This window comes from Meles meles, chromosome 11, assembly GCF_922984935.1.
Source record: "Meles meles chromosome 11, mMelMel3.1 paternal haplotype, whole genome shotgun sequence".
In the NCBI taxonomy this organism is placed as follows: domain Eukaryota; kingdom Metazoa; phylum Chordata; class Mammalia; order Carnivora; family Mustelidae; genus Meles; species Meles meles.
In genome coordinates this window covers 71710156-71728864 of record NC_060076.1, presented here as the reverse complement: position 1 = coordinate 71728864, position 18709 = coordinate 71710156, and the positions used below count along the sequence as shown (strand labels likewise).

General features: G+C 42.5%; 1 protein-coding gene across 1 annotated transcript; it reads right to left on the bottom strand.

The window, feature by feature from the left end:
- Positions 1-14486: 14486 nt before the first annotated feature.
- On the bottom strand, positions 14487-17248 carry LOC123952600 (ras and EF-hand domain-containing protein-like). The gene is made up of 4 exons (XM_046021854.1): positions 17033-17248; positions 16581-16718; positions 16317-16464; positions 14487-14596 (listed from the first exon to the last, which is right to left on the bottom strand). Exons 1-4 carry the CDS (start codon positions 17246-17248, stop codon positions 14487-14489), a joined length of 612 nt encoding a protein of 203 aa, XP_045877810.1.
- Between the last annotated feature and the right edge of the window lie 1461 nt (positions 17249-18709).

Here is an 18709-nt window from a genome sequence, read left to right as displayed (position 1 = left end):
TGCAGAGCTCAGACCTGTGGCGATTAAAATATGCTGCCTCTTATTACACCATCCATGACTACTGCGTATGTGCCTCCGTGTGTTTGTAGAAACTCTCTGCAAAGCCTGACTTATTTAAAGTTAATTATTTGCTTAGCCATTTCAGCACTGCATACAGCAGAAGGGAGGCAGCAGCGGACCAAGGGCTCAGGGCTCTAGGCATACGTCTAGTTCAGCAAGTACAAGGGCAGTAAGGACGCTGCTCAGTTAAAGAGGGTGCTGCACAGGTGAGAGCAGGCAGCCTCATCCTAGTTTAGTGGGGTGGAGAGGGAAGACTTCCTAAAGGAAGTGATGTTTCAGCTAAAACAGGGGGATGAGCATGAGCTGGGGCCGTGTGGGGGATGGAAGGAGCAGAATGGGTGGCAGAGAAAGAGACTAACCCCTGAGGTCCTGAGGATGGCCAGGACACGTCCTGAAATTTTTCTACAAAAGCCTCACTGTTTCTAGCTGTCACACACCAAGCTGGTTGACCTGATGCCCCGCTGGCCAAGGTGACATGGCTGGGCCATAGCACCAAATGCCACATATTCATTCTTTTCTGCAACTAGCCAGCTGCCCAGGCCCAAAAAGACAGCTGTTTTAAAGGCATGGTTTCATGCAGGCACACCATAGAAATAAAGTTACTTCAGGGATGCCTGTGGTAAAGCTGAAGGGAACAGCCTGAAGACCAAAGGAAGCATGCTTTATTGAATTTACAATGCAGAACATATTTGTAGCTCCTCAGACATTCGTACTGCTATAAAAATTATACTTTATGGTATAACTATTAATGGTTTGAAGAGAAATAAACAGTATAAATGAAATATGGCCGATACTATGAAAATGTAAACCATGTAAATCAAAATCATGAAACAATTATTCTATACTCAGAGGCCTACTTAATATATACATATGAAATTTCTTAAACACATATACAATAAAAGCCTTAACTCTGAAGCTGATCACTGTACAAATATGAAAATAAATCTTTATCTTTTAACCTCAATTTTATCTTCACCAAGAGGGTTGTGTGACTTGAGTTTATGCAAATCACATTTGGCATTAAATAATCAAATGTCACATATGTCATATAAAGCAGCAAGTGGAAAATATGAATTATGAAAATGCATGAGGCTAAAAGTTAACAGTGAAAAATGTCTATTATCCAACATTCTTTTCCATGATGAAATTAAAATATTATCCAGTGTGTCAGGATACATTAAAAAAAAAAAGGAGCAGTGCATAATTGTGATTTTAAAAGCCCTCAAAGGAAAAACTGAGTCAAGATGAATTAGTTGCACAAGACTATATGAATGTGCCACATTAATTCTAGGCTAAAAACATTATTTTTGAATCAAAAAATACACTTTGATTTTCAACTTTTCCTTAGCAATTCGGGGTCTTTTCTGATTCCATACAAATTTTAGGATTATTTGCTCCAGCTCTTTGAAAAATACCGGTGGAATTTTTATCGGAATGGCATTAAAAGTATAGATTGCTCTAGGCAGTATAGACATTTTAACAATGTTTATTCTTCCAATCCAAGAGCATGGAACAGTCTTCCATCTTTTTGTGTCTTCTTCAATTTCTTTCATGAGCTGGCGGCATCACGTTACCTGATTTCAAGCTTTACTACAAAGCTGTGATCACCAAGACAGCATGGTACTGGCATAAAAATAGACACATAGACCAGTGGAACAGAGTGGAGAGCCCGGATATGGACCCTCAACTCTATGGTCAAATAATCTTTGACAAAACAGGAAAAAATATACAATGGAAAAAAGACAGTCTCTTCAATAAATGGTGCTGGGAAAACTGGACAGCGATATGTAGAAGAATGAAACTCGACCATTCTCTTACACCATACACAAAGATAAACTCGAAATGGATAAAAGACCTCAACGTGAGAAAGGACTCCATCAGAATCCTAGAGGAGAACATAGCCAGTAACCTCTTCGATATCAGCCACAGCAACTTCTTTCAAGATATGTCTCCAAAGGCCAAGGAAACAAAAGCGAAAATGAACTTTTGGGACTTCATCAAGATCAAAAGCTTCTGCACAGCAAAGGAAACAGTCAACAAAACAAAAAGGCAACCCACGGAATGGGAGAAGATATTTGCAAATGACAGTACAGACAAAAGGTTGATATCCAGGATCTATAAAGAACTTCTCAAACTCAACACACACAAAACAGATAATCATATCGAAAAATGGGCAGACGATATGAACAGACACTTCTCCAACGAAGACATACAAATGGCTATCAGATACATGAAAAAAATGTTCATCATCACTAGCCATCAGGGAGATTCAAGTTAAACCCTCATTGAGATACCACCTGACACCAGTTAGAATGGCCAAAATTAGCAAGACAGGAAACAACGTGTGTTGGAGAGGATGTGGAGGAAGGAGAACCCTCTTACACTGTTGGTGGGAATGCAAGTTAGTGCAGCCACTTTGGAGAACAGTGTGGAGATTCCTCAAGAAATTAAGAATAGAGCTTCCCTATGACCCTGCAATTGCAATGCTGGGTATTTACCCCAAAGATACAGATGTAGTGAAAAGAAGGGCCATCTGTACCCCAATGTTTATTGCAGCAATGGCCACGGTCGCCAAACTGTGGAAAGAACCAAGATGCCCTTCAACGGATGAATGGATAAGGAAGATGTGGTCCATATACACAATGGAGTATTATGCCTCCATCAGAAAGGATGAATACCCAACTTTTGTAGCAACATGGACGGGACTGGAAGAGATTATGCTAAGCGAAATAAGTCAAGCAGAGAGAGTCAAGCATCACATGGTCTCGCTTATTTATGGAGCATAACAAAGAACACGGTGGACATGGGGAGATGGAGAGGAGAGGGAGTTGAGGGAAACTGGAAGGGGAGATGAACCATGAGAGACTATGGACTCTGAAAAACAACCAGAGGGTTTTGAAGGGGCGGGGGCTGGAAGGTTGAGGAACCAGGTGGTGGGTAATAGGGAGGGCACATACTGCATGGAGCACTGGGTGTGGTGCAAAAACCATGAACAATGTTACGCTGAAAATAAATTTAAAAAAAAGAAAAAGAAAATAAAATTTCAACTCCTTGTTAAAAAAAAAAATACACTTTGAAAACACCTTCCTGAAATGAAATGGTGATAATGATGATTTCCCACTAATGCAGCTAAAAGAGCTTCTAAGTAGCTTTTCTTTAAAGAAGATTGCTCACCAGAGCTCTAAGTTTCTGATTTGGATTTTGTTGCCAAAACACTTACCCAGGTTCGAATAAAGATGAGTGCTTTGTCTCTGTCCAAGTCAATGTGGGTGTACTAGCCATACAAGCCAGAAACAAAAGCCAAGGCAATACTTCCGTATCAAAGATATACTCCTCTACGTACAAACTGTCAGACAAATGCAAAGAGACAACGCTGGGGGGAAATAAAGGCAACACAGTAACAACTATCCTCACAGAGTTTTGTGCAATTTCACCAAACACCTGAACAACGGTCCCATATGTCAACACACAGATCCTTTCTAACCCGGGTTCCAAAGATGCCACAGAGGTAACCAGCAGTGGCAAAACGTGCATCTCACGATGGCACAGAAATAACACCTCCTTCACTGTTCAGTTTGACACTGTTCAACCAGTGAGGTGCTCTTTCTGGTCAAAAATGTAAACTTGGTGCGACCTAAGCCATTGAACAAAAATGCATGGTAGAGTTGCCAGGAATAGATCAAACTTTGTGGTTAAAATCACCTAGATGTCAATAGAGAGAAGGCATGCTCTTGCAAATTCGAGGATGCTGTGGCTCTTTATAAGCTTGGTGTGTAATATATCTGGTCAGTTTTCACTTAAAGGAAAATGAAGCTGGGGAATTAAAGATTTGATCATAAAAATCATAAATGGGAAAAACTGCTCCATGGAATTGTTTTAATTCAACTAAAAGGAGTGTTATTAGCTTATGTAATACAATCAATAAGTTATTATTTAAGGTTTTTCCAGCAGACTACTTGGAAGCTGGAACTATATGAACCAAGGTAAGTTCAAACCTCTAGTTGGGGATAACTTAATTGGTTCAAGGCCACTGAGAACCCAAAGCCAAAAACCAAAAACCAGGCTTCTCTAGGGTCAGGTGTTGACTCCCTCAGCTGTTAGAGACCTTTCAGAGGGGAAATCTGGGAGGCACTGCACGTTCTAGAAGGAGAGCAAGACCCACCACATTGTTGGTGAGGAGGGGTCACTAGTCATATTAAACAAAGGACTCTGACTTCCCATTCCTAAGGACAGCACCTCTTGTGAAGAGATGAGTTTCCAAAACTATACATAACATTTTCTTCACTGTTCATTATTTCAGGTAGTGAACGCTGGCCTTGACAGAGTTCAGAGATTTGTACCATTGGAGATTATGCTTGTAAATCATGAGAAGGTCTGAAACAATCATGCACATTTTCCTTGGGCAAAATGTTAAAGTGGTAGTGGTTTTTTTTTTAAATGAGATATAAGTTGGTCCCATAAACTTTCCCCTTTTAACAATTCAGTGTTATTTCACATATTTACCAAGTTAGCAGCCATTATCAAAGTATATATTCCAGAACATTCTTATTCCCCAAAGAAACCACATCCCCATTAGCAGTCACTCCAGCTCCTGTCTTTACCTAGCCATGGCCATGACTGGCTGGTATATATTTTTAAGTGAAGAGTGACAACTTTTCTGGGCATTGTACTTTTACCAGTATGTGGCCTCCTATGATTTTCGTTAGAATTTTTAACATGAAACTGATGAGAGATTTGGGGGAATGGGGCTGGGATCAATGCCTGATGTTGGACATGTGTTGTTTGATAGATAAGGCCTCAATAGATACCTTAACACAAATTTCAGGACACCTTTGACAATCAAGTGGATTTAGCACCAAAGAAAGAAACTATTTACTACTTTTGAAGCTGGTCACAATTATGAGAAAAGAAACTTGTTCAACATATGAATAAATTAACTCTGAATTTGTCTATTAAAAAAAAAAAAAAAAAAGAATTTTTAACATGAAACTTAAACCACAGACTTTGTGGAGATGTCAGTACCTTGTTTTTTTTTTCCTAACTTTTTGTCACACAAATGTTTTTTCCTCTGTATATAAAAATAGATTTTTCCATCTCCACTGAAGCCTACAATATTATTTTTTCTCAATTAAATTCTGTTGTTTCAGAAATGAGAAAAATCAATGCCCCAATATTTAAAAAGTCCGACTAACCAGAGTCCTTATTAACTGTGGGTCATCGTGGTCTCCTTCCCACTCCTTACATTGCATAGATTCCGAGAGACCAAGGCCTGCAAGGCCAAGCTGCTTGTTTTGCAGGTGAGGAAACAGATCTATCGTGGGCTACTGACACGTCTGAGACCACAGGTTAGTTAACAGCAAAGCTAGGATGATACTCCCCTTTTACTAGTATTCTAGTAACAGATATTGGGGAAAAAATGTTGTTTTAGGTTGTCTACAAAGTCAGCTACCACGTGAATCTACATCAGGAAGTTCCTTCCACAGCTTTGATCTGAGCATATGATTTTTTTTTACCATTTTTTACATGTTCTCTTTTGAGACTCTGTAAGGACACAAGTACCTTCAACCACGGGGCCCCAATCATTCACTGAAACATAGCAAAGAGCCAGGGCTCCAGAAGGATCTAAGAGCACAGTTGCTAGGCCCACACTGTCAGCTTCCACCTGGCCGTGTCTGGAGGACACACACACCTCTGTGAGAAGCAATCAAGTCACAGACACCCGAGACTCTGGGCCTAAAGACCTGACAGGCCAAGGATGTTTGGGATTTAACTATTGCAACAGTTCTTCATCTGCGTTGACTTTCTGGAACTGCTCCCGGTCAGATTGGTAATGGACTTGCTCTCATATTCATCGGTCCTTTTTTTCACTTCCCTGGGGGAAGGGGGCAGGGGAGAGAGGGAGAGAGAGAGACAGAGACAGAGAGAGAGAGAATGAATTACTGAGGTACAAAACTAAACCACAAATGGTTCTATAGAAATAAAAACAAGACGGCTGAGCACTTGCTGTATGTCATCCGGACACCGTTCTCGCAAGGACCATGTGAATTTGTTGGGCCCCATTTTATATGTGCGGAAGCAAAGGCAAAGAACGAAAGGTGAAGTGGTTTCCCTTCGGTCACGTGGCTGGAGAAGCCACAGAGCCAGGCCTGGAACCATGCCTGAACTCTGAGCACAGGCCATGCTCACGCATGTGAGAGGCAGGCACACATGAGACACACATGCACAGGAACACGCACACATACACGCATGCACACACACATACACACACACACACACACACACACATGCATCCTACCACTGCTCTCTCCTGTGGTCTCACATGCTTTACAGTCTGCCACATGCACACCTCCCTCCTTAGCACTCTGGAACCTGGTTTCCATCGCCTACCAGTAGTTGCTGACCTTAACAAAAGCAATGATGACTTCAAAACCACTCTTTCATTATACAGGATCATGGAGATAATGATGAATGCATAAAATCCAGGAAAAAATCTTCCTTCTGCCTCTTCCTAACTTTCCTTTAGAATTAACAGCTAGAGGCTACAATGACAAACAATCTTCACTTTCACAAGTGAAAACCTCCTAGGGATAGTATCCTTCCAAGCGTGTTCCCAGGGATGCCTATGAAACATGCAGACCCTGAATGGCACTCCTGACTGTGACAGCTCTTCCCCAGGAGGCCCCCAAACAATCCCACCTTCCCCACCAAGCCTGAGGAGCTCCCACCATGGGCTGTCCCTTGACAATACTGGCTCTATGACTGCTTAGATCAACAGAATGCAGGGGGAATGGGGGGCTGGGACTCCAAACCAAGCATTAATAAGGCCTAGTTGCTCTCAGCTTCCAGGGGTCCTCAGTGGAGAGGGCCAGCAGAGTGGCCAGAAGGACAAGGACCCTGGTGGCAGACACCCAGCCTCAGCTTTACCCCACGGCCACCTGACCGCAAATGCATGAGACACCCCAAGCAAGAACAGTAGAGGAAACTTCCAGCTGAGATCTGATCATTTCAAGAAACTAAAAAGTGGTAGTTGTTTCAGGCAACCACGTTTTGGTTTATTACACAGCAGCAGATAACTGAACCTACTAAGAACTGGCATATTCCTAGTACAGCAACACTGTTCAATCAAAATATAATGCAATCCATGTGTAAACTTGAATTTTTTAGTAGCCATATTAAAAAGAGTAAAAAACAGGTAAACTTAATTTTATTAATATATTTTAACTCAATATAGCAAATATATTATCACTTTATCAATAATAATAATAATGAAGTATTTTATGATTTTTATACTGTCTTCAAAATCTAGTACATACTCAGTACCTACAGCACATCTCAATTTGGGTTCGCCACATTCAGGTGGTCCATGGCAGCGAAATTGGTCAGCAGGACTCCAGAAGGTGCTGATATGTGTCAACTTTTGAAAACCATTACACTAAGTTGGAAACAAGATATCTCAGGAGAAGGAAAAAAAAAAAAGAAAGAGGGAGGAATTAATTCTTGCTGAAGGACAGCTAATAAACACTATACTATATGTTTTCACATTTTTCTTATTTAATGCACATAAACAATCACACAACACAAACACACATGCATCCCTGACAGGTGACAGGTGAGCATTATTATCCTCACTTCACAGACGAGGAAACAAAGACCCAGGAGAAGAAGGAAGGTACACGATCCAACCTAGAACACCCCATAAGAATCCTTTCAGACCCCTGACCTCCAGAACTGGAACGTGATACACGTGCATTGCTGAAGCAACAACACTTGTGGGAATTTGTTACAGCAACAACAGAGAACTAATACAACTTCCAAGTGCATCATCTCAGACATTTGGTCATTCAACAAATGCTCAATTTATGCCAAACACTGGGACCTTCTATTAGTGAGCGCTGAAGGAGAGAGAGAAGGCTAAACAACTCATTCCCAGGTCCCAAGACCGCTGCTAACACACATGCACGGTACACCAGTTGTGCTGGTCTGTGGGGAAGGAAACCCGCAGATGGAGATGGAGCTGTGTGGACACTTTGACACTGGAGGGACCTCTTGAAAGAACAGGAAGTGGCCTTCGCTTAATGAGGAATGGAGATTCTAGGTGCAAGGAACAGCATGCATAAAGGCAAGGAGACAAAAAAGAGCTTGGCCAGAACTAGAATTAAGTTTGCTGTGTCTACAGATTATCATTCCTTTGGGAAGGAAGATTAAGAGATGCAACCAGAAAGGTGGGTGAGGCCAGGCTGTGAGGGCTTGCACATGTTGGATACAGTCACGCCTCTGGAATTTCCTCTGGGTGGTGGGTGGGGATATGGTTATGAAATTTTAAAAAGAGGCGGAGGTTAAAAATATTGAAATTGGAAAAGTCGCCAGCTAGAGACAGTTCTAAAAGCCCTGGGGATGGACTACATTAGGCAGAGAGAGAGTAAAGAAGAAGAGAATATGGAATGCAATCCTGAGATTGCCAACAGGGAAGCAACAAGCCAATGCGCCAGGGTGGTGGCAACAAGCCCCAGTGTTGCCACTTAGTAGCTGTGTCACTTTGCGCAGGCTGATTATGCATTCTAGTCCTCCACTTTCTTATCTGTGCAATGGGTATACTAGTCATAGCACCTTCACAAGAAAACTCATCTCTCCCTTTAGGCGGTCCAATAGCCTCTACCAGCTACAAGCATCTGACTGTCTGGTCAAATGTTTTCTCTCTCTCTCTCTCTCTCTTTTTCCCCTCTCATTACACTGCATGTCCTGCAAATATTTATTTCTTCAATACCAGTACTGAACCATGTACGGGGCCTCCACAGACTGAGTGCTCACAATAATGCAGATATCTTATTGAATCTGAAAGCGAGTATTAGGGAGGAAAAATATGTACCCACATGGTCCATCTGGCCTTTGGTTTCTCTAATCCACCATAAGTACAGGCATGTCCCTCCCACTTCAAGGAAATCAGACAGATATTCCAAACAACTACAATAGGTGTAAGCCTGGGAAAACTACACTCTCTCATAAAAACTACCACATGCTTGACAACTGCATGTAAGGTGACTCTGTCTCATCGGCAGATTTTCTCCCAACAGGCTCAGCTCCTGGGCTGAATGGAAATATCAGCCTGAGCACTTATTGTTTTTTTTTTCCTTTCAAATCTCAGACCATTGATCAATTAAACCCTTTGGAACTTGAATCTACTGCAAAGTACAAAGCCTGTGGTTTTGGTGCTGGCAAGTTCACTTGCCAATGGACAATGATTGTGATAAATGTCCTGTCAGTACTGGGAGGAAACTGCATTTCTAGGAAACACTTTTCCTGGGATTGAGAGGTTTCCAGAAAAAAGCCATACTAGTAGTTCAGAGTGTTAACCAAACATTCGTGGCCTCCCCTCAAAACAGAATTCTGTTTCAGACAGTGCAAATCCATAAACTCGTCTAGCTCACGTTTTATGACATGAGGCAGCATGAAAGCGGCCATGATGGTAACTGTCCTGCAAGATCTAAATTGAGAATGTAACATATTTTACATTATACATAACTTTCTAAAGGATGTAAAAGCTTTTTTTAGATGATTTTATTTATTGATTTGAGAGAGAGAGATAGCAAGAGAGAGCATGCGAACAGTGGGGAGAGGGAGAAGCAGACTCCCCACTAAGTAGGGAACTCCATGTGGGACTTGATCCCAGGACTCTTGGATCATGACCTCAGCTGAAGGCAGACCCTCAGCGGACTGAGCCACCCAGGTGCCTCAGGATGTAAAACTTTAAAAACGATCATTTCACCAGTGGCAACTCTACCATTTCCATGTAAGACTTAGGCACTTTAATAAGCAAATCTGAAGGCAGGATATAAGGCAAATTAAAATTTTTAAATATTTGCTTTATTTATAATTTTCATATTTAACACATTGCTAACATAATGAAACCAGGGACCTCACACCAGGCCATAATGCAACAACAACAATAAAATAACTCCCTGGTGAGTGATTCCCAAGGAGGGACCTCGTGATCAAAAGGCCTCTGCGCACAGGTGTGCCGGGTAAGAAAGCACGAGGCTGTGTGGTGGCTGCAGAGAAAGCACAGGCGGCTCACAGCCTCGCCCACCATCGTGATACAATAAAGAGCATCGATGCCGCAATCTGGGTGTGACCGCGGCAATCTGGAGTCACTTTAACTGTAATATGATCCTGTAAGACAATGAACTCAGCAGGAAGTAGCGATCAGTATTCCGTGGCATACCGGTGGTTCTGTGTAGAACTACAGACTGGCAGAATCAGAGAGGACCTTTGGGGTCGCTTCTCCAGCCCCATCCCTCATTTTACAGACGAGAGATGCCAAGAGGGAGGAGGGACTCGTCCGACTCCACAGCTGGTAAGCATTATCAACACCGAGTCATCAATAGAAAAGCAGCATTGGAACACTGCGATGTGTTTTACTTGTCACTGGATAGGAGCAGAAGAAGCCATCTATCATACTAAAGCTAAGATTCTTATAAAATTTCACATCTGATCAGAAAAAAAACTACACACCCCAAATTATGGCTTTGCTTCATCAGCAATTAAAGATCACTGGCCTGATTTTGTTCATGCTCATTTTCTTTTCTTTTTTTCTTTTCTTTTTTCTTTTGGATATTTAATCTTTTCAGGACAGTAAAGAATCATCTTTTCATTTGTGACAGAAAACCAGGCAGAAGACATAAATCTAAAAGATAATGTTGTTATTTCTTAAAATTCAAATTTACTCTAAGGATTAAAAAACACTCACATTTATATCCAAGTTCCTCAATGATGTAATTTTCATTCTAATCCATATCCCAAAATGTTATTTATTATTAACACCACTGCCTGAGCTTAATAATTACCTGAGTAATTATTTTAATAAAGTGCTTCCAACTAGCATGATACACAATTTGCTTTGTTGAGTTGCCTTTTTTCTCCTTTATCCCAGAAAATGTCATAATAGGTAGCTAATTTCATAATAGTCTCTTGTGTTTAAAATCTGGTTCCTGGAAATGATTCATACAAGTCAACTATTAGCTTTGTGGTGACATTTTGCAGAAATGTCAGCGACACCTCAGATGCACCTGCTTTGTTTGGCAGTAAAGGTATTTTGCCAACGTTCACAGTGAATAAGCAGCACTACTAGTTTTTCTAAAATCCATGTTCAATTGTTTCTCTAACCACCACTGAAATATGAGACAGTGTTTTCCAATGTATATTCACATTATGACCCAGAAATCGGGCATATGCACCAACTACGTGAAAATACAATCCTGCGTTCAGTTTTCCAAATATAAGACAACATTTTACCGAGCAAGATGGAGAACAGCTTCCACTACATTGGAGCCGTCTTTGGCGCTGGTTTCACAGAATAATGCCCCATAGTCTGTAGAAAAGTAATAAACACAATTAAATGAAGCCTTTACTTAAGGCTCCTGGAATTTTAGCTTTCGAAACCAATAAATAAAATAAACATATTGTCCTGTTGAGTATTCTAACAGCTAAGAAATAGGATTCATGGTTTTGATACTTTAAAAATAGTGAATTTGGGTCTAGTTATTCCAGACACAACAGCTCCGAGTCAGGGGACTTTTTATTTTGCCTTAAAAGCAAGCACAATACACCATTTCATGTTTTAAGGTTCTTATTCTCCATGGTCCTACCAGTTGCTACAAACGTTCTCTATCAGATAATCTGAGAGTGGTAAAAATGGTAGCTTAAGGTAACCACTCACGAATTACATGTCCATCAAAAGTATGTCTCCTTTGGGCCGGCAGCTAACTCGCATCCCTTCACACTATCATCTTTGCCTTCAAGATTCAGCAACCTCCGTGTTGTTAAACCCAATGGATGCTGTCTAGGGCTCTATTATTCTATCTCCCAGTGGTTATGGGTATGACCACAGATCATATCACTCTCCTGCTTCACACCTTTCAGTGTTTCCCATTCCTCTTCAAGTAACGCTCAGATGCTTCCCCATCGCTGACAAGGCCTCCATGTAGTCCCAGCCCAACTCCTAGCTTTACCCGCCAGCCTCCACCCTCGCTCTCAATGCTCTGGTTACTCTAATCTTCCCTCTGTTTCTCCAATGTTCCAAATTCCCCCTTATCTCACGGTCTTTGCACCTGCTGTTCCCATTACCTGGGTTACGCCCATCAACCCCCTTCTCCAGGCTGACTCCTATTTACTTTTTGAATTTTTCCATAATCCTCCCATGAAATCAAGTTTCAGTGTTGTCTAAGCCTGGCATGTCCCTGTCAGGTCTTGCTATTAGGAACCTCACAGCCCTCTGTGTTTTCTCTGTGCTGCACTTGCCACAATTGTAATTGATGAAGGTATTTTTGTGCATCTTTGCCTGGAGACAATGTCCTTTCAGGAAGGAGAATTGCAGGGGCCTTGGGCCTGGGTGTAGGTGACACAATTCTGTGTGGGATAAGGGGAGGATGTCATGGCTGCTCTGGAGCATGGAGAGAGAGAACAAAAGGAGGGAGTAAGAGTCCACAGTGGGACGTTTACCCATGAGCCTGGGGAAAATCTGTAAAAATTCCACAAAAAAACTATAAAAATTCTACAATGAATGTGAATGAATTTCTAGTGGAAATGTGTAGCACTGTTTCCAAATTTTATGGCTAGGATGTTATGGGGTGACATGGAGGGTCTCTCTGAGGCTACAGGAGGGTAGGGGTCACAAGATGCAAAAGTGAGCAAACCTTGGGAACTCTGAAATCATGAGGAGGGGATAAACCTGGCATGTGGCGGGGAATCACATGCTCTCTAAGGGGGCATGCGGAACCATGTTGCACGTGGATTACATACATTTCTTGTGTATCCCCCAGAAATGAACTACATGAAGACACGGACTGTCTGTTGTGTGCTCCAGTCTTTCCTCCACACATGATCAAGTGCATGTGATTAAACGTGTTGAATGAATCTCTTCTGTGCTTCGCTGCCTAGCTCTGATGTTTAGCATGTTTGGTTCATAGTTTTAAAACTCAAAACAAGAAAGATTTTCCAATTTAAAACAGTGGCATTGACCCTTGTTTTTACAGTCCACGTGCCATACTACAGCACAGGCTGTCCATGGGCTGAAGCAGACCACAGAGGCAGTGGTATCAAACCAGACTGCAATGGCGTGGACTTAGCCACCCACAGGTGCCTCTGATGCCTTGTTTGGGAAAGCCAGGTCCTAAGGGGGCCCTGGAGCAGCCTCACACACTGGTAATAGCGGGAGATAAATGCTGCCCCCCGTAATAAACTGGATCAAAATGAGCCTCACATTCTATACAAGCCCACAACCAAAAATAATTTTAGACTATTCAACTAAGCACAAATCTTAGAGAAAAAAAAAACAACTTTCCAAATTCTCTTCCAGCTGGTAACACACTGCCCTTTGGCACAGTAACCTTCTGGAATTAAACCATGTTTTCTAAACAGGACACCCATTTTTTTTCTTGACGTGGATTCCAGAACTAGGAGGAGTCCAGGAACTGGCCGAGGGTCAGGAGGAAGGCAGGATACTTCTGGCTCCTTTGTCAAAGTTCTTCAATGGGAAAAATTGCCCAAGTGATCATTTTACCTCCATGAGAGGTTTAATCCTTGGTACAATTACTTAACATTCATTAAAGTGTATGTGGCGAGGGTAGGGGTCGGGAGGGCACCTGGGTGGCGTAGTCAGTTAAGTGTCTGCCTTTGCTCAGGTCCTGGGATCAAGCCCTATGTCAGGCTTCCTATTCAGTGAGGAGCCTGTTTCTCCCTCTCCTTCTGCCCCTCCACTCCCAACCCCTGCTCATACTCATGCCTGCTCTTTCTCTCTCACTCTCAAATAAATAAATTTTAAAAAATAAAATAAAAATAAAAAAATAAAGGGCAGGGGGACACTGGGAGTTCTGCCTGAGTAAGAAGTCCCATCGAAAGGGGTGAAGGGCTGTCAAAGAACCTTGTTAAGTGAACGTAGACAGGAGTGAAGGGTCGCCAACTGTAAAGCTCACAAATGGCTACAGCTATTCCAACAGCCCCACTTTCACCCTTACCATGGCCAGTTTTTCTCCCAAGTATCCTGGGACGCACTTCTGCTCCTCTGCTGCGGCAGCATCACGGAGATCGGCCTTGTTTCCTACCAACATGATAGGAACACTCTCCTGGGTTGCATCCTGCCAGGGGAAAAATGCTGTGCATTCATCAAACACTGAACAAGTTCCACTGACAACAGCAGCTTCCACTCTCCAACTGCCCCGTGGGTTCTGCATGACCTGGAGGTCATATCTCCCAGCCTCAAAATCTCTCTACAGAGAGCCAAACTTCTTCCCATCACCAAGCGAAAACACTGAACTTCTGAGAGGTTAAACAAGAATTTGCAAAGGCCAGGGCCATGGTGCAAATGCTCCCCATCACCCCATGACGCCCGTGTAGTTTTTTGTTTGTTTCTGTGTTTTGATATCTTACCTCGATCATGTCCACCCATTCTCGAACATTGAGAAAGCTCTTCTCGCATGTAACATCATACAACAGCAGAACGCCGTCTGCTCTTCTGAAGTAAGACTTGGCGATACTTCTAAACCTGGCAAAGAGGAAAGCGTGTAAATACCAGTTCTAATCAGTCTGTTGGTCAAGTGCTACCCCTTCTTCATCTCTTTCATTCTCACTTTTTTCTCGTTTTCTAAGATAAGCCTCCATTTAGAAGAATCTCATGGCAATCTTGCACTGGGACAGAGCCACCTCTGAGGGCTGGAACGACTCAGTGGAGGGAAACAGAATAATTTGGGGGTATGATCTACGAGAGCCAAACAATTTCTCCAAAAATATCTATAAACCCAAAGTATAACCAGGACAAGGCTGAGAGTATAACTTCTAAAAATTTCAGCCCCTGCAACAAGCTCCCAAACCCATGTGTGGGACACAGGGAAGGAGGGAAGGAGAGGCCCGAGAGAGAAAACTGTGGTCTGGGGGGGTGGGGAGGGGTTACTGGGGGGGCATGGAAGAGGGCCTAACGATGCGGAGTGCCACAGCATGCCAGCTTTACACACACGGCACATGGGCCGGTTCGCTAGCGCAAGAGCACACCCCTGAGTGTGTGTCCCAACTCTAAACCAACTGCAACACTTGATAGCTCAATGAGGTAGAGAGGGATGAATGTAGCCTTCAAGGACAGCAATCTTCAAACACTAATTACAAGTCAGAACACACATGTGCATGGAGGCACCCTCTGCAGGTTGGCTGAGCTGTGGAAGGCTTTCGGCTGCAGACAAAAGGAAAATCTACGTTCTGTTTGTCCGTGTGATGACATGAAGTCGATATGTCTCTGCGTGTTTATGTGTGTGTGCTTGTGTGCATGTGGACGTGTGTACGTGTGCATGTATCTGTGTGTGGATGCGTGGGAGGTGTGCATATACACCATGCTCTTGAGCAACCGAACAAAACGCGGTGGTCTTTTCAGGAACCAAATCAAAGTGAACTTGCAGATTTGTTACCTTCAGGGGTATGATGGAGAACCATGAATTTACAAAGACGCCCACTGTGAAGAGGGTATAATCAATCTGTTCTAATATTTCTCATCATCAAAATAAGAACTCTTTAGATAAAGAAGAAAGGTAAATGATAATTTGCAAACCTTCAACTCCTTCTACTGATTAGTATGCAAATTTAGGAAATCAGGACACTTTCTCTCTTGTTCTCAGAACGGCTTACTCATGTATTCTGCTGTAAAGGAGGGGAAGGGATCTTACACCTGGCTATGATTTTGACCATGACAAAATGGCCATCAACAATGTCATTTTGCCAAGTGACAGCTTATCAGAAAAGCTTTCCCTGGTCACCCTGTGTAAAACTGCACCTCTCTCCAAACTTCATCTTTTTCCACCCATTGCTGTCCTTTGGGGTGAAGTTTCCTGCAGGCTGGGATTTAGCTGCCTCTGTTCCTTGTGTGTCCTCAGCACTTACAGCAGTATCGTGCTCCTAGGAGAACTCAAGAAATGTCTGCTGAATAAATGAATCTGTCATCTCTGGCTCTAAGCTTGGTCTGGCTGCTCTGACTGGCTAAGTGGATACCTCTGTCCTTTGTCAGTCTTCTTTTCCTAAAGTTGGGCCTTCACCAAAACAGAAGACCATTTTGTAGATAAGGATAAACACACACACACACACACACACACACACACAGACACACACACACCTATATATTATATATGTATACAGAGAGACCTGTGTATATACTTTCTATGGAAAAATAAAATTAAGCTAAAAGTAGGTCATTTCCCCATTACCAAATGGAGAAGGAACCATACCCAGGGTGGCATTTGTATTTCCTCGAAATTCATTCTTGCAGAGCCTCATGAGGAAACTAGACTTCCCCACTGCAGCATCCCCAGCAAGCACAATCTTGTAAGCCTTCTGTGAGCTGGAAGATTTATGGTCGCCATCCACCACGTCTGTCTAGGGGGACAAAGCCACAGTGGGTGACAAAGGCCATGCCAGTTGTCTTCCTAATAAGTTATAAGGCACCGAAAATTCACAGTGTTCATGAATAAAATATCCCAGAAACTACCTACCTGTGGTGACAGAGCTGAGATGGGCTTTCTTGAAGAACAGACGACGCTGCCCTCACTAGCGGACCCCTGGGGTTTCCAGTCTAAGATGGCAGCCACACCTTCGGCACCAAACGTCTCTTCATCCCTTATATCAGGAACCTGGTTTTTGTTATTATTATTTTTTTTTAGTCATCCATTAAAAAACAAAGTCTCTCATTACACATATATATTATGGATTAAAGAGAAGAAAAATACACAGATGAATCTATAGTCAGTTCTGTTATGGAACAGAGTCACCCCAAATGGCAATCTGTGAAAATTTCTCCCTACCCTGATGAAGAAAAATACATTCTATTGACTATGTTTCATATTTATAACCTTTAAGTCGTATTCCCCTGACAGATACAAGTCAAACAGGGTGATAGATTTCCATCGAAGGTATGGCTCAGGAGACAGTGATTTCTGGGGCTTACGTCTACATCTGAAGCATCATCCCCAAAGCTCTCCTGCGTGCCGTGTGACCCCTGAAGTGCCCTCTGGTGCCTGTATTCCACCTCGGAGTCATATTCGTTGGAGTCTCTCAGGGTAGACAAGCCACTGTCAAAGCAGCTCTCGGGAAGGCTGTCCACCTCACAATTCATCCTCTGCACAGGGTCACAGAGGGCCAATGAGTCACAGTCCTCATCCATGTAGGAGGAGCAGGATGACCTGGTGATAAAGGAGAAGACAGCTCTACCCAAGAGTTCACAAAGCTCAGGCTACACAGCAATGGACTCAAGAAGACCAACAATTCTCCCTTTTGCCAAGAATCACAATGTAGTCATGATTATGCATCAGGTGTAACAAAATGTTCAGAGCAACACCAGCTCATTCTATGCAACAATCAATTAAGATAAAGACACTCAAGTCTAATGTTTAATAAAAATGAAGCCATTTTAAAAAATCACATTCTGGGGGCGTCTGGGTGGCTCAGTGGGTTAAAGCCTCTGCCTTCAGCTCGGGTCATGATCTCAGGGTCCTAGAATCAAGCCCCACATCTGGCTTTCTGCTCAGCAGGGAGCCTGCTTCTTCCTCTCTCTCTGACTGCCTCTATGCCTACTTGTGATCTCTATCAAATAAATAAATAAATAAATCTTTTTAAAAATCACATTCTGTATTTCCTAATAAGAAAGGGATTGCAGTGTCCAGAGCATAAATGCAATCTCAAGTTAAGAAAATGTATGCAGGAGATGTGAACCTTTTTACTCTAATGTGGTCATACCATACTCCAAATAGCTCATCCATTTCTGGATAACAGCTCTGCTTTTGAAAAGGGATGCTGACAACCTAGATGGGAAACGTAACCATGATGACCGTGAGACTCAAAACACTCAGACACAAGAAACTGTTCCATGAGCTCAACTTCAGTCTTATTGGTGTCCCTCTTCAAATCCTCAGAGAAGCTGAGACATGAAGATGAAGAATACATTCTCTTAGGTTGCACAAGACAAAATAAGGGCCAACTGATAAGCTTTTCTAGGAGTCATATTTCTTTTTTTTAAAGATTTTATTTATTTATTTATTTATTTGACAGAGAGAGAGAGATCACAAGTAGGCTGAGAGGCAGGCAGAGAAAAAGGAAGGGAAGCAGACTCCCTGCTGAGCAGAAAGCCCGATGCGGGGCTTGATCCCAGGACTCTGGGATCATGACCTGAACTGAAGGCAGAGGCTTTAACCCATTGAGCACCCCAGGCATCCCAGGAGTCATATTTCTAATCAACATGGTAAAAATGACAGGCAATTAGAAAGGTGTGATACCAGAATATGACACAGGGGTTTTTCTGCCACTAGGTGTTGATATATACTCTAGTAAGACACTTGAAGAAGAAGTTTCACAGGGAGGTCTCCCGGATAAAGGCAGGAACCCCTGGCTTCTATGGATGTTTCCATTTGTGAAACTCTCTCACATCTTATAAGTGAGGGAGAAATTAACATCCAACAAAAGAGTCAAAAGAAACTGCATTATTTCCCTATTTACTTTTGCTTTTCCATTTGATTTTCCCAAAAACCTGTTTATACTGAAATAATGGGGCACATGCATGGCTCAGTCAGTTAAGTGTCAGACTCTTGATTTTGGCTCAGGTCATGATCTCATGGTCATTGAGATTGAA

What these genes read in the sequence shown, in the direction of transcription:
- LOC123952600 (XM_046021854.1), bottom strand. Translation starts at nt 17,248, where the DNA reads ATGGATGAGGACTGTGACTCATTGGCCCTCTGTGACCCTGTGCAGAGG. An exon ending in ATGATGCTTCAGATGTAGAC is followed by an intron (nt 16,719 to 17,032) that starts GTAAGCCCCAGA and finishes AACAAAAACCAG; the next exon opens with GTTCCTGATATAAGGGATGA. An exon ending in AAATACAAATGCCACCCTGG is followed by an intron (nt 14,597 to 16,316) that starts GTATGGTTCCTT and finishes CCTCTTTGCCAG; the next exon opens with GTTTAGAAGTATCGCCAAGT.